The following is a 16782-nucleotide window of genomic DNA, read 5'->3' as shown; positions in this document are numbered from 1 at the left end:
TGATGAGGGTTATTGTCCTTATTGTTCAAATTTTGGTCTCCACCACTGTCTGTCTGTCTGTCTGTCTGTCTGTCTGTCAGCGGTGTTGTATGTCAATTCCAATACTTGCGAAAATCCTACAAGCATTTTTGTTTTGAACTAATGTATATGTCATACAGTAACAATGGAAATGCTTAGTTACATGCCAGTCATCCTCAGGTAGGGTGCAACCATGAATGACCCGGAGAATATAGCTCTGAAAATTTCACAACTACTTTTCATAGTCTTTCAAACACCTCTCAATGGCACCTATTACTGAATATCACCCCCGTGCTGCAACACATTGTCAGTATCTGAAATCAAGATAGCCCAGCCTTTTTATTCATTTTCTACTCCAGTGTCAAAGAGGTTTCACATGGAACTTAAAACTATTTTAACATCATATTAACTACATTAACACTTATTTATCTCCTTGTGGCAGCAGCATAGTAGTCCCTGTGTACTCGCTTTGCACTTTGCTCCCTGTTTTATCTGATCTAAGCAGTGCTTTTATAGAATCTCCAACCTTCAGCACACCTGTCACCTTCTCGACCCTGGTCTCCTATAAGGGACTGCTGTAAGCATGAACATGTTTGAACACTCTAGCCCAGATTCAGTCTAACAGCTATGGTGCTTTGTTATTAATTTCATGCAACAGATTTTGCATGTTTTCTACTTTCTTTACCAACACATCAATTTTGATGGCCACTAACATTAATGATAAATACTTTCAATGTACTGAATTTTTAAAACAACTTCTTATATTTACAAAGTAACATAGCAGTTGAACTGAATCTGGACCCATATTTGGTGATGACATGTAAAATAATTTAACACACATCAATTTGAAATTATTCTCATGTCAACTTAGAAAATGTAACATCATTTTCAAAAACTGGCATTGTTGTTTAGACCTGTGCATAACTCCATGACGGATAAGACATATTCGGTGTAATTATAGGAGTCAAACCCATTTTCCCACAAACCAATCAACTCATCTTTAGATTGGTGGATCAGTAAGACTGGCATTTTTGTGCTGGGTGATGGGGTGTCTACTCAAACAGGTGTGATGTAGTTGGATGGAAACAGGCCAGTCTTTCCCCGAAGCCGGCCTTTCCACCATGATGCATCAGAGCGGTCCAGAACGTCAATTATATCTCCGGCATTGAAGCCCAATTCATCTGCCTCCTCAGCCCTGAAGTCATACAGTGCTTGCACCTGCATGGCTGGCCTCTGAAACAAACAAAGCACATGCATGAGCGTGCACGCACACACACACACATACACACACAAACACACACAGGCACACACATGCCCATGCACACATGCACACACACTCACACAAAGAAGAGAAGGAAAGTCAATAAACGTCACCATTCTGAGGAATGAAAAAGTGATTCATGTTCATCATTTTGACAGATCAGCATTCCTAATGCAGTGGGAACTGCTGGGGAACTTCAGTGACAGATTAAGTAAGTTCAGTACAGGTGTGTCGTAAGCCTTTGAGTATTGCATGGAACATTCCCTGTGGCGACTGTACCTGCGTTTGTGGAACAGGTTCAGGTGGCCGAACAGCACTGGGTGCTGGCAGACCTGGCCTCTCCTCCTAAAAAAAAATGTGACTTTTTATTCTGAATGGTCACAACATGTACATAACAGTGACACAAAAGGCCACACTCTTCTGGACTGAGAAAATGTTTCATACAGTTTGCGATGTGATGTGCTTAGCTATTACAGATGAAGTGAAATTGATGTCACAGCGTGAAAACAGGTTGTGATTTGTGGGAGATATTTGGCACAGAGGAGATCTGTGGCTGCTGCTGTCAAGGGCTCAGGCAAGGACTCAATCGCAGACCACAAGTGCGTCGGTTTCCAGGCAGATTTAATGAAATCGCAAAGCAGATCGTAAAACAGTTCACAGGCAGGGTCTAAACCAGAGAGGCTGTCCGAGGGAAAATCCAGGTACGGGAAAGTCGGAACAGGCAGGGTCGGACAACAGGCAGGCAGAGAGATCGGGCGAACAATACAGAGCGGCAGGCAACAATCAGATCAAAAAACAGGCAGGTCAAAAATGGGAAATAGCAAACAGAGGGGAAAAAATTGCAGGGACGAAACAGTCAGAAAACACTGCTACGAACTAGCAACAATACAGGGGCACGCAGGGCAGATATAGGGCAGGGCTGACAAGGGGATGGGAAGCAGGTGTGCAGGCGGGCAGGTGAAGGCGATGAGCAATCAGGCTGGTGGAGAACCGGGTGGGGAGCAGGACAGGGCTAGAGCACAAGGAAAACAAAAGCACATGGGCAGGGGAAAAAAACAAAAACAAAAACACTACGGCTAGGGGGCGGGAGCACTGACAGTTGCATGGGGGGGGACTGCAATCCTGCCTCTTTCCTTGGAGGAGGGAAAAGATATAGAGACACAGAGGGGCAGAATTTACATGGTGAAAATGAAACTGAACGTGTGAAACTGAAGCCACCATCTGTTTTCCTTTACTTTGCTGGACTCACATGATCTGTGTGGTAACGGACAGAACCAAAACGACATTAAAACCACGGACTTGTCATGACGTCAGTTTCACTTAAGTTTTGGAATGCTTTGGAAATTAAACTCCAAATTCTGGTTCTACTACTTAACACTGACTGAGTTCACTTTAAGTACTGTTTTTTGCTGGAACCAACACAGACAGTCAGTCATAGCCACAGTGATCAGCACTACTCAATGAGATCTCCACTAGTCAAGGGCATGACCTACCTGTGTGTCTCCTTCACTCAGAAAGATCTGCCTCTGCTTGGAAATGGAGGTCTTCTTATAGTAATCCACCAGCTTGTTAAGGGAGTTGAACTTCTCTGCCCACAAGTAGTACTGCCCTTTATTGTCCTTCATCACCTTAAAATGCTGCACATCTGACTCGTGCCTGGGAACCAGTTCATGGGGTAAGTACATGCTCATGAGGGCCACAATGTTTCAAAAAAGCTGCTTTCATAACATTCACTTTTAGACCTACAGTTTGAACAATGATAAGCTCCAGAGAAAAGGTGTATGTAATGAGTGCAGTACCTAAACTGGACACCAGGCGGAGCACTGAACAAGAACACTGCACAAACTCGACTGATATCACAGACTATTTTGATCTGACAAAAGATTTATGAGGTAAATCACACACACTGCACTGATGAACCATGACACAGAGGCAGCAGTAGGTCATGCAATATTCATGTGACTGCGTGTCTAAATATGTGTTTAACATTCCAATATCCACCCAGCCCCAAGCTATCTACAGTAACAATCTGCAGGAACACTGACTGCTGTGTGGTGTGGAAATATAATTACTAGCGTTGAATGAGCTCCTGTGTTAATAAAACAAAACAATGAAGATTAAATAAGGTGTGGGCAGTCCCACCATGAACTAGGCCTGGGGAGCAGTATCATGTCAGGAAGAAGCAATACTCGTAACCCAAAGGTTGCAGGTTCGATTCCCAGGTGGGACCGCAAGCTGAGTGACATGCAAGTCCATCTGGATAAGGGGGCACGTTATGCAAATAATATAGAGTAATGTACTGAACTGGGCTGCTCTGCGTAGTAGTGGAGGAGACCTTGTTTTTATTTGGTCATTGTTCACATGGACAGGTCAGTGCTGGTATGGGCCCTGTGCTGGGCTCCTAGGGGTCCCTTACTGACCTGACGGAGATGGAGAAGTCTCCCGGGGAACTCTGGCTGCCCCGGATGAGGAAGGCCCCCACCTCACGGGGCATCAGAGTCTCCTCTGCCATGTTCCTGCTGGAGTTCTCCTGGTACCAGCTGCACAGAGCGTACAACAGTCAGCACCCACACACTCTCATACCTGCTGTAGAGCAAAATCATGCATACACATACCGCTACTGGATACAATCATTCTTACCCGGGAAATCGTACATTGATGTAATTTCTAGGGACAAAGCCCTCATGACCGTGTAGTTCTGCCTTGAACCAGTCATCATTGGTGCCCAATATCTGATTAGAAAGACAGAAGAGGTTTAACACAAACACTGCTCTCTATGACATTGTTGCATCCATGAGGCAGCAATCCATCAGTGTCACTTCTAGCACATTTTATGCAAAGTGCTTTATGGTTTCCATGAAGACACACATCCTGCATGTCAACAGCGTTAAAAACAATGCATTTGTTATATATATGGATCTTTGCTTGTGTTGTACTCTGAATCACTTGTAAGTTGCTTTGGATAAAAGCATCTGCCAAACGAATGAATGTAAATGTAAATGCAATGGTCCTCTGACACAGCAGGGATCATTTAGGACCGAACTCTGTGCTTCTATTATTAATTGTGTCCCGTGTGTCTCACGGAAGCTCCCTGCACCACAACACAGTGTCGTGCAGTGGCACACCTTGAGAACGTCTCCTTTTCGGAAGCTGAGCTCGTCCTCTGCCGTGGCCGTGAAGTCAAACTTGCCGGTGGCTTCCATGTTCCGGTGAGGGGGAACAGAGCAAGCACAAGAGGGGAGAGGGAGAGGATCGTCTGCAACGACACAGAGAGGGTAGAGAGGGGTAAAACCGCATCGAACCAGGTAAAAAAAAGGTTAACGTTTCCCATAAACCGTGATGAAACTACAGCTGTGAAACTTGCACCTGGAATTTTTTTTATTTTTGCTTTATGAAAGTCCCACTTTAGTTTGTTAATCTAACCTCCTCAAAACAAATAAAAAACGTCCCTCACAAATGAAAGTGTTACCAAGGATTCGGGTGGATCTGTCAGTTCAATTAAGCTAGAGTTTTCATGTGAATGAGCCTAGGGAGTCTGTGTTTACAGAACAGAAATGATAAGGAATCGCTCTGTAATTTAGAGTCTTGATTGTAGTGCACTGCTGGCTTGTTTTGAAAAAAAAAAAATTGATTAGTTTAGTATGCAGATTATATGCATATGCCTGTTTGCGTCATTATTGTTAAATACAGCAATCAGCAAGCTTGGGATATATTTATAGACATGTAGACATGACACAAATATATAAATATATAAAACACCCAAAGACAGCATACTACCTTAGCAGATATTTATTGAAAGAGCATGGTATTTTTTGTGGAACGCTCTCTCAGCACATTGAAAAGTCATTACACCTGCTCTTGCTACTTTGTGAAATGTAAGTATATCTCGGTACTGTTGTTTGGGAATCTAGTGGTATTACATGTGACACTATACACTGACACTGTTGCTGGGTGATGCAAGCTTTTTCTCTTTTTCTCACCTCAGAGTACTTATATGTATGCTGAAAGGAAAGCCGTTTTGGGACTATTCTATAAACAATGATCACCATTTCTACCAGATTCAATGCATTCGTTGAAATAAAAAGTCATTTGATTATGGGGTGTTGCTCACTCCATTATCTAACTTTTTTTAACATGACAAAATTTATGAAAGTCATATAAGAATTCAAAAAGATGAAATCTCAGGACAGTCCCATCTGCTTATCCTCTGTCATAAAGGTGATGATACGCCAGTGTTCACTTTGTGGGTTCCTAGCCTTCAGGTTAGTCTACCTGCAGCGGTTATAGGCTATCCTCAAGGGGCTTATGAACTACGGCTCTTTCCAGTTAGCGTCCATGACATGGTCACAACACCCCCTTTCACAGATGAAAATGTATGACACAAATCTGGCTAACAAGGTCACTGGGACACATTCAAGAGACCCCACCTGATGTCTGAGCTATTGTGTCCACAAATCAATGTGACACTTGAGAAAGCTCTGAAGTGGAGTGACATTCCCTAAGAGAAGGGTGATGGTCAACATGCCATTCCTCCCTTTAACTAGAGACGAGCGCGACATTCAACATGTGATCCTTCACTGTAACTGGAGAGAGAAGAATGACGTTCTCCATGGAATCCCTCAGTCTCACAGAGAAATATAACCTCTGTATCGGCAGGCAGTAATTAAGTACCTCGCTAATATTATGGTGTTTCTACAATGTGTGTGCTGCAACCGAGGGTGCAATGGCGTGCAGAATCTAGGGATTACCTAGATTTGTCCGACATCCAAAACTTTTTTTGAAATTTTAATAAATCACATTCAGCATTACAGTGCACTGAAACTTCACCTATTCCCCAACTGGTCACAGAGTAATAACATGACTCTCATCAGATGGTGAAAATTGAAAAAACAAACAAAAAAAAAAATCTACTTCATGGAGTTGCACACGTCTCTCTAGAAAATATGACTAATAATTCTAGAAAATGACTAATAATTCTAGAGTAAATCTATGGGATCTATTCATCTATGTGAATACAGTATTAGTCAAACTGAAAAGTAAAAAGACATAGATGTGGTGAATTAGACATATAAAGCTAATCACACAGTACATACCTGCCTTTCACACAGGGGCAAAATGTTTCCCCGTAGGCTGAACATGGCACATTTCACAATTAGCACGACATTCATAAGCTTCATCAAAAATTTTAAAAATGTACAAAAGAGCAGCTTTATGATATGCTGAGGTACAAAAATGCTCTGATTTTCAGTTAGGGCAATAAGGCATATACATTGACAAAGCCAGATGCCAGCTTAGGTAGGTCAGAGAAAAACAGGACAGAGGCACATGCACTCGAGGGCTCACGTAGCTCCGACTCACGTTCACATCAAAAATGAAAATTGTGTATTTTTGCATATCGAAAGGTTGGTCCTGAATTACCTTTTTGGTCACCTTTACGGCCTGTTTGAGAGTCAAGTTTTTCCTTGCATGAAGAAATTCCTTATTTTTCCAAAAAAATATAATGTGTAAAAGCATGCTCGGCCAAAAAAGTATGATTCTGATTCTGATTCAATAAATATAAGATCATAAAGACTCTTCTGACTGGAATGATGAGCGGATGGTCATGGGTAAAATATGGTTTCACTAATTTCATCTGCTTCACTAATTTCAACGGCTAACGTCAGGGCAACAGACATCACTTTATTCCATTCACCTTCCTAGGAACATATGGTGAGCACACACAGCATGGTTTGATTAATGTTTAGTAAAATAACAATAACAACAGGCAATAAACACTAACTGTGTTATTAATTAGCTGTTCAATCAGTATGCCAACCAGCTGTAGCCAAATGTATGCGGGACACTGATGACCTAGCACTTCTTTCATAGAAGAATGGCTTTCTTGGTTAGCTTGATTGGTAAAATATTTAAATGCTGCATGACCCTGATGAGCTGTCCAAAACCAGGTTGCTATATTAGATTTGTTCATTAAAAATGGAAAAGAAATCACTGATAGGCACCATCTGTTAAGTGACACTTGGAGTTTTGGGTCTGTTAGATAACTGCATCCGAAATTAGCCTGGTCTCCTTCTTCTGTTGATGTGTCATGTTAATTATCTATTTAACTTTAATTATTATGAAACCTTTTTCCATATTTCACTATATAGTTAGCACAGGAAGAATAAACAAAAAAGTTGTATTTATTATTGTTTGTTAGTAACCTGTAAAACAATTTAGCATACGGCTACACAGGAATGCTGCTTAATTTAGATTAACAAATTTCAGATGGTGCTATGAAACAAGATTACCATATTATTTTAAGTGCCCAGACTTACTGAAGTGTTGTAATACAAGTGATTTAAACAAAATTTAAACAAAACAAAAAGTATCCTTATCCAAGCAAGAGTCCAAATATATGATCACCCAAAAATTACAAATGTCATATCGTTAAATAACACAGACATACTCAATCATGAGATCGCTAGCTCCAATTTGCTGTTTCTGTTTCTAAAGTAATGATACCAACAATCACAGTTAGAAACTAGTCTGCAGTTAGACTCATGTACCAGGAACAAGAAAGGAAGTTATGCATCTTGCAATACTGGTACCCTGTGCTTCAAACAGTGCCAGCACAGTAGTCTTATCTGTACACATAAATCAGAGAATGCTGAGAAATGCCAGTATCTGGTGCACTTGTGCACCTTGCTTTCTCCTGCACTCACAATAATGAGAGGAGCATGCATGAGCTCTGCTTTGGAGTTTAGCTTTTTTTTTTCTCTCATCCTTGTATCTTTGTTCTTTTGTAACACACCTGTGGCTTTGCTTCTGGAAACTCTCTACTTGTGTTCTTCCATGTTAATGTACGAGCTACAGCATACTACTATCTTTGCCATAAAGGGCAACACAGTATCTTACTGTATGTGAGGATATCTGGAAAAAAAGTTAGAATGTGTACCGCTTGATCTTCAGCTGCGTACACCATACAGGAGTAATCATATCTGAGAGAATCACCCTTACAAGCCCGTTTGTAAATCCGGAGTAGGTCCGACCACAGTGAAACGAAATTCAAATTGCAGGGAACCAAGGTACGGATATCAAGGTGTAAATCCGCTATGTGAACGTCTTTTCACGGGTGCTCAGTGCCACACTGTGATATTCATGAGCTCATCTGGCAGCCAGGCTTCCAGTAAAGATAACATTTATGCTTCAGCTGAAATGGAACGCTGTCAGCAAGCTCCACAACATGCTGGACACAATGCCCTGGCATCACCGGGCTTGTAACTTCTCACCGCAAATTGGGCTTGTAACTTCACATTTACTCAGCAATAAATGCCGCCGCTACTGCCAGCTCACTTGGGAACTGTAACACCTTTTATAGCTTCAATCTTTTCATTGCATTTCTTCGCCGAGTTCTACTCGCATACAGTATACAACATTTCAAAGCCTTGAGCGACAACAGTGAACAAAAGCGCTAAGAAATCTCTTAAAGGGACAGGCATGGTTTCAGGTCATGAGCAGTGGTGACTGGCCTTTGAAGTCCCCCCCAAAGGAAAATCAAAGAAAAAAAAGTAGCCATCACATTTTGCTGTGTAAATCATAGCCTGGGATCATGGCCATGGTTATGTGTTAATGAGTATAGTAGTCTGCTCATTCATCTAAAATAACTAGACATTTTCAGCTTTTATTTTATAATGCCTCCTTAGACTAACAACTCAAGAGGGCCTTGTGTGTTGTATGGCCTACCTTACACCTATCCCACAGAACAGACAGAAGCAGCTTCAAAGTGGTGTTACTTCTAGCAGGGGTCAGGTAATGTCATGCAAATATTTTTTCAAACAAAATCCATTTCCAACAACAAATATTCACAAATGAAAGTCATCTTAATTTGAAATAAATTGTGATGTTGCAACAGGTCACTTTGCTTTCACTATAACCATTATTACCTGTAATATCATTTAACAATCATCAGTGGGGTGGGATCAGATAATGTCATGTTGTTATTAAAAAAAAAAAATCCATTTTCCCTTATGATAATTTATATAACAAAGCCACCTTAATGTAGTCTATACTGTGCTATTTTGGGCCATGCTGTGCAAAGATCTGGTTTATGACCATCCATATTTATGATATTCGTCTTGTGATTATCTGAGTTAATTACATATCTATCTAGCTTTTTTTGTGGAAAATAGATTCAGAGTCTGTATTCAGGAATGTAAGCCTAGTTTGTAACCTTATGTCTACATAAAAACAGGATTCAACACACAGCAAGCCAGTGTACCATGAGGTTTCAAAGAATGTACTTTGTATTTGTTGAAGACAGCCTGTTTGATTCTCTGTGTTGCATGTTGCAATGATAATCATCAACCACTCATACAATATTGTGGGATAAAACAGCAGCAGTATTTTGCAAATAATGGAAGATTTCTAATATCAGAAAAGCGGAGCTGCTATAGGCAGATGAAAGCATGGGGAAATAAGAAGACACCACTAGAGAAATACAGAGTCTATGAAATGATCAATTTCCAAGATCCACTGCGATCCACTGGACACAGAAAATGAAGTTGCTATTATTACCTGTGAGCATCCTGTCAGTGCATTCGGTTAAAATAAAAACTCAGAAACATAAGATGAGAAAAGGCAAATGTGCCAGCCTACATTAGGTGAGATTAGCCCCAGTGGGTTGGCAGAAGAAATATGAGCAACAGAAAATACAAAACATCTATATGAAAAGAAACAAACGAAACAACATGGGGAACAATTGTGCTCATCTATTGTTCATCCTGCTGCACACAGTGACCTCACATGCAGAAATGAGCTAAGGAGCTCGTGAGCAGACCTTTACCACCTGTTCAACGGATGATCGACCCCGTTCACAGGAAAGGCAAAGATGTAGGACACCTCCTGAACACAAAGAGCTTCAAAGCATCTCAGACAGCAGAGCTCCTGTGAGTGCTCTAGTTCCATTGCTACACTAGTGTTCAGGCTGTACATGCAATGATAACAGACGTATCACCCTTACAAAATGTGTACGAAGTGTTCCCATGATGGGATCAGTTTTGAAAAAGTCCTTTGGTCACCTAACCTTTATGACTGCCATGTTTAAAATGATCAATTGCCAGAATGTAAGAGGAAGCAACTGCTTCACTGGGTAACTGGCCCCAAACGGCATCTGCATCTGCCAGGCAACCCAGCTGAGGAAATCCACCATTTGCTATTTAGAATAAGCAAAATCTTCCTTCTCTCAGTCTAGTCAAATAAATAAACTGACAAAATAGAAACCAAGGGAAATTAGTTAGAGAGTAAAGATATTTAATGTGCAGTACCTTTCTGTACAAAGAAAAGAAAAACAAACACTTCTCTCAGACGTGAGGCCATTGAAATGCCTATGGAACTATATCAAATTCATTATACTGAATTATGCAAGATTTGCCATTTGTCCTGCACCTACATGTGTTATTTCAGGTCTCTCATTTGCCCTCTCTCAACCTAACTCCAAAGGAGCCAATCAACCCTGGGCCTTTATCCCACTCTTCTGCATACCTAAGAATGCATATTAGCATGCATTTAGAATACATTTAATGAAAATAATAATGATGACCTTATAAAATAAACAAAAAATAATACTGTGAGGGGGGGGAACAAGGAAATTCAGAGTACCGTCTACGGTATTCATTTTATTAACCTTACATCTCAAATCTATGCTGAGAATAGTTCAAAGATGCAAGAGGAAGCCTGACCTCTTAAACCAACGCTATTCACATAAGCCCTCAAGCTCTCGCCCAATATTTTAACTGTTATGCACCCCATGGTGAAAAATATTTAACAAACATGGTGTGGCTCTAACACTGCCACAGTCTATAATTATACTACTGATCAGCATTTTGAGTCTCTTCGTCTTATTCTGAGTCAACGTCCTCCTTTAATGGTGCTTTAATGGTGTGATTCTAAACATAAGGCACTGACACACTGTCACTGACCTGGAACAGGTGAAATGTACAGTACTGCATCAAGCCAAAATGGAGACTCAAGGCTAATTATCAACCAGTGGTTATTAAAACAAAAGCAAAAAAGTACTTTCAAGCTATGTGCAGAGGTGCATAAGGACATTGTACGCACAATGAAGGTAATGTTTTAGATTTTAGATTGACTCCAAAATTCTATGAGAAATATGTTGACAATCCATCCGTTGAAATAGAAAAGAATAAAAGGTAACCATGGAATACTGTTTATATCCAAAACAATAAGAATGATTAAAAGTTTAGGGTCTGTTAAAGCCTGTTGAAATGATGCCAGTGCACCAAAGGGATGCTATATGCAAAATGCATCCAATTCACAATGGTGTTAAGATGTACGTAAAGATTGCAACTGTTATCACATTTAAAATATCTCTCATTACATTTTTGTGCCAGCTTCTGTGTCATTAAATGGTCAACTGATTTTTCAAGGCATATTCTGTTACTTTGGGTATGTCTTCCATTGCTTGTATGCTACATCTATAGTTTTTTATTTATTTTTTATACTTTAAACTGTATTATCTTTGGCAATCCAACTCTAGTCAGCATGATGTTCCTGAGGGGTGAGAGCCTCACATTTCATACAGCATGTCGTCTCAGAAGAAGACAGCTTATTAAAAATGTATAAACGATTTCATGATGGCCAAAATGACGTCATCCTTGCTAATAAAGCAATTAAAATATGATGCTGTTTCTATAATACCGCCATTGAAAATGGTTTCATGCATCTAAGCGTGTATGCTTTTTCTTATAGTAACGCAAATATTAGTCTACACATGAAGACACCCTTTTAAAATACTAAATAGCAGCCGTGTTCAATAACCAATGACTAACAAGGGAAGTCCACATATCCACTATATTTGAAAACGCACGTTTTCAAAGGAAACCGAACGTTCTCGACATTTCAAACTCAGGCATGCAATATTTGCCTTCTGATAACGATGCCAGTAGTGTTTCCCATGTTCCGCTTTACATGGATCACGTGGGCAATGGTTAAACGGCATCTTACAGAAGTAATAAAATGTCAGCTGTGTACACTAAGCAAATGTCCAGATTCGCGTTATCACATGTCCACATAAAATATTTAAACCCAACTGCACCGTATGCATATCCTTAAACCCGGTGACTTCAACCTGATGAGAAATTTGCGAAACATTGGGTCCAGTTCTTGGGAACTGTGATGTCGAAATACGTGTTTAAAATAGTTTTTTCCATCTTCTTTTTTTATTTTTTATTTTTTTTTTTTTTTAAATAAAAACATTAACTTCGCATAAACTTCTTAAGGTAAATGCATTTCCTTTGGGTGAGCAAAAACACACACGGTGAAAGATCACTCGAGGTCAAAATTTCAGTCTAGGTAGTTAAATCCAAAGCATTCGCAGTTTTGCCATTTGATCCATTTGATCATAGTAAGTACAACCAGGTGAGTTTAACATAATATTTTTACGGGACAACGATAATACAGAAAGCTACTTACCTAGATGGCCAACATTAACCTCTACGAGCAAACTAAAATGTAAAATAAATCCGTTCTTGTATAGATGTAGCGAGATATTTATATGTAGAACAAAAGTTCGTTCCAAGCGAAATAAAATATGATCGTATCCAGATTGTCAAAATTAAGATAATTACACCAATGTAATATATTCAAGAAAAGTTGTTAGTTTCACTTCAGCTGTACCATTGCGGCTCCAAAGCGTGTATGCGGGGCAAAAAAAAAAGTTAAGCAACATCCTACCACTACGCCCTCCCTCCGTTTCCCGTGCCTCTCTCCCTCCCTCAGTAGACTTAAATGGTGATTTAGAAGATGTCTCTTACTTTAAGTGCTTTATTTAAAAACACTCCTTTTAAAAACAGGAACTACACACAGTCTCAGTTGTGCCATTTTTGTAAAACTAAATGCAGTCAGCGCTTGGAGGTTGCATATAGTCAAGTCCCCAACCAGTTTCATCCAATAAGATGCACATGGGAGGCTTACACAGCCTTGTATATAGAATACTGTATGGTTTACTCATAAATTTCACCGCACAGTCTCTTTTACTGCTCTGAATATTTTTCAGTAATTTCGCATACATAAGGGTTCTATGGACGCTTGAGAATGTTACTTTAACAACCATGAGTGCTCAGCTTCGAAGCCCGACAGCACATAAAAGCGAAATGAAGTGAGCTGTATGCGTATGCGTATACAGTGAGCTATACGTGCATGACACAGGTGTATTTCAGTAAGAGCTGCATAACTGCCATCATTTACATTTTGAATACAAAATTAAGTCTTTCTTTTTTTTACAGGGAATTTGGTTTGCTAATGTTGTCCTATTGGTTGTACCGTTGGGCTACACACGACTTTTTAATGACTTCCAGTGTCTTTTTTATTATTTTGTTTTGCTGTGCAAAAAGTAAAAGTAATCATTTGCAGCGTGATCTTCAATTAGGCCTACATTTTACTCTTCTTTTTAGTAGACTTTACGTGGTGGATCTGATATTGAAACATGTAAATCTCAAACCACAAAGATACACTTAACTAAGTAGATACATACAAACTGTTAGCAGAACTTGAAACCGATCTGAATCAATATTCATTAAAACAGCTTGGCTAAATAGTATTTTACCATTACATGTAACATATCGTATACACAATACGATAATGTACTTTAGTAAAAACACAGCAGCAATAAATATTTAATGCAGAATTGTTGTAAGTTATGACTTTAGCGCTGTAATGCATGGTCACAAAATGCAATCTTGCGATTTACAAGATTAACAAAACGACCTAGAGTTCACGGTCGTTGTAGGGCGCAGACAGACGCTGTCTACCGCTATCCCGACTAAAACAAACAGCGTCAACAAAACAACAGACGTAACTACATCGCTGTAAACACCAACGTATGCTGAGTCTCTCCACTCAAATTGCATCACAACTGAAATGTCTTCGTCACCAATGTCTTCGTCAAATTCAAAGTTAAAAGCCAAGCTCTCTCCCCGCCGCTTCCAGTAACACCTCTTTATCCTGGCCTGGAAAATCTTGACATGAATATTTATATTCTGACGAGAACAAGGATAATCAAATCTGCTGTTAGCATTACATTTGGTAGAGCATTTTCATGAGGTGAATAATGCCACGTGCAGATCAAGACATCAATAACACAAACATTGCAACAAGGCCAACGCGATGCAGTTCTGCAAACCTTCACATGTCAAGTGTTTTTGTGACATTGTTTTCAGTAGTATAGCCATCTTTAAATCTTTGTCTTATGTCTTTATTATTCTTAATAAGATGTCATTATATACTGTACTTTAAATAATTGCCTGGTATTTATATGAAATATCAAAACAAATGGTGACAGTCTGTAGAGGAATGACCCCGGGGGGGGGGGGGGGGGGGGTGTCAGAGGGTGCGGCTGCCCACCTTGGGCCCAATCTGCCTGATTGAACAAGCACTTTTGTTGTATAGTTGAATATTTTGAATAAAGTTTGTCTGTGTGTCTTGATTGAGGCAAAAAATAAAAAGCCAGAGGATGTAATGGTTTCAACCGACCCCTGGCTAAGTTTCTCACCGTGATATTTATTTTGAATGAGCAGAGACACAATAGTTACAGAAAACTTTATTGGCTGTCCAGTATCCTTGTGTAAGTGTACAAACAGAAAAATTACGCCCTCTGCTCGAGTCCCAAAGTAGGAACTAGACGATCGCCAGTTGTCTTGTTTTTTTTTTTCCCACTGCCGTCACTGCTGACGGAGCCGCAGCATTTAAAAATGGTCTCACGCAATGAGGTGTGCTGAAATAGCACACCTCATTGTAATCCACATTTCTCTCCGTTCCGCCCTTCTGTCTCCGTAAGTTTCCCCTTACATCTGTCTTGCATCTCCATACAGCCATAGGCTGTATAAGGGCCCACTACAGGTCCTCGTCCCCTCTGCAATGAGCCATCAGCTCCGCCCCTGGCGACAGTAAAGACCAATGTCTTAAAACAATCACTATTGATACAGAAATGGAAAAATACAACTTAAAACAAGTGATTGAGGTGCTTTTGTGGGTTTTGCTCTCTCTGACAGTGAAAGAAATTTAGACTTCTGTGGTCTCACTTAGGCAGCATTTTGCTTTGATATGACATACCACAATTAAAGAAAAGGCATAATATATGAAGTACTGTAGATATGTATGTTGCTCTGCTGAGAAATGCTCTGTTGTTAACAGGTGCAATAAAAAAGAAGAACTTTACACAAATAGACAACCAGACTGGATGACCCACGACCTAAGAAAATTTTCTTATAGAAGCAGACAAGCACTTCACAGGAAGTCAGGGTTAAAGTGCAAAGCAAGAAAACGTGCAGAAGCTTGTGGTTTCTTTTGATTGATCTCTGTCTATCTCTCCTTTCTACAACAGGTTTGCAAAAATTGCACATTTACAGAGAAAAGACTTTCCCATGAAAAAAAAACATTGTATCTGTTTACCCTTCAAAATGCTATTTAAGGTATAAATTTGTCTGTCTAGGTCAGCACCATAAGTGTAGATATTCAAGGCGGTTCAAAGGTGTAGAAGCAGATGAAAACTAATCCCAGCAGACAAGGATGAGATCACAAGAGAGTGGATGCATAGGTCAGACATGCCTGTCCCACTTGACAAATAACATTCTTTCTGTGTAGTGCTTTTATTTATGGTTGGAAAAGGGTGACTATCTTTATGATGATCTATCTAGCAGTGGTGACCTCAGAGCCAGCCACGGTTAGATAAACTGCACTGCTTGTAAAACATGGTGTATCACAGAGATGGGAGGTTTCAGATCTCCTCTTCTAGGGTCTGTTGGATTCTGTTGACTCTGATTTCTCTGATGTCATTCACATGGCATGTTGCCGTCTTGCGTCTAGCTTGAGGCCTATGGCTCGGGTTAGAAATCAGCTGTGTCAGCTTCTGCTCATGTCTAGGTTCCACCAGTGGCAGAACAAATTGGCTTCTTTCTGTGGAGGAGAGGAGTGGATAGGTCATTCAGATTCCTTTGTCTCATTGCTCTCAGGCACCTGTGAGCTGCATGGATAACGTGGCAACCATTTGGAAACCACTTCATTGTGGTGATGCAATGTGTGACTTGTGTGAATAAATTTCCAGTGGTTATATGCAAGTGTTAATGGGCTGTGTTTGTCTCTCTTCAGCACTCCTGCATGACTTTAGGGGTTGTCATGGTGAAACAAGCCTAATGGAACTTGCAATTCCTAAGAAAAGGTTGAATAAAGGGGAAAAGCATTTAAAACGAAAACAAAAGTAAGAAAGAGAATGACATACCTTGCAATATCAGAGCAGTTACATAGATGCAATAATACGTAGATTGATATGATATCTGATGATATCTGAAAATGGTAGAAACCTTCTAAAAGTTCTGAAACCATCCTCTTGTGTTATTAAAGTGTTATTGGCTGGTATCCTTATATAGCAGTAATGACCTTGTTACAAAATACACAAACACCATGAAAGTGCAAAAAAGGCCAAGTTACTCTGTAAGTTGTGTCTGATCTTT

At 40.0% G+C, this 16782-nt stretch overlaps 1 protein-coding gene across 1 annotated transcript; it reads right to left on the bottom strand.

Annotated features, from left to right (window-relative positions):
- Positions 1-825: 825 nt before the first annotated feature.
- On the bottom strand, positions 826-12953 carry grap2b (GRB2 related adaptor protein 2b). The gene is made up of 7 exons (XM_036539093.1): positions 12749-12953; positions 4405-4535; positions 3920-4011; positions 3700-3819; positions 2773-2935; positions 1559-1624; positions 826-1251 (listed from the first exon to the last, which is right to left on the bottom strand). The coding sequence occupies exons 2-7, from the start codon at positions 4480-4482 to the stop codon at positions 1075-1077; spliced, it is 696 nt and encodes a 231-aa protein (XP_036394986.1). The 5' UTR covers positions 4483-4535; positions 12749-12953; the 3' UTR covers positions 826-1074.
- Between the last annotated feature and the right edge of the window lie 3829 nt (positions 12954-16782).

This window comes from Megalops cyprinoides, chromosome 1 (genome assembly GCF_013368585.1).
Source record: "Megalops cyprinoides isolate fMegCyp1 chromosome 1, fMegCyp1.pri, whole genome shotgun sequence".
Lineage (NCBI taxonomy): Eukaryota > Metazoa > Chordata > Actinopteri > Elopiformes > Megalopidae > Megalops > Megalops cyprinoides.
Note: the sequence above shows the minus strand (reverse complement) of the source record. Positions and strands in the feature narration are given on the sequence as shown.

Coding starts and splice junctions, on each gene's coding strand:
- grap2b (XM_036539093.1), bottom strand. CDS start 4,482: ATGGAAGCCACCGGCAAGTTTGACTTCACGGCCACGGCAGAGGACGAG. Junction 4,012..4,404: donor GAAAAGGAGACGTTCTCAAG/GTGTGCCACTGC, acceptor CTTTCTAATCAG/ATATTGGGCACCAATGATGA. Junction 2,936..3,699: donor GACTTCTCCATCTCCGTCAG/GTCAGTAAGGGA, acceptor ACTGGTTCCCAG/GCACGAGTCAGATGTGCAGC.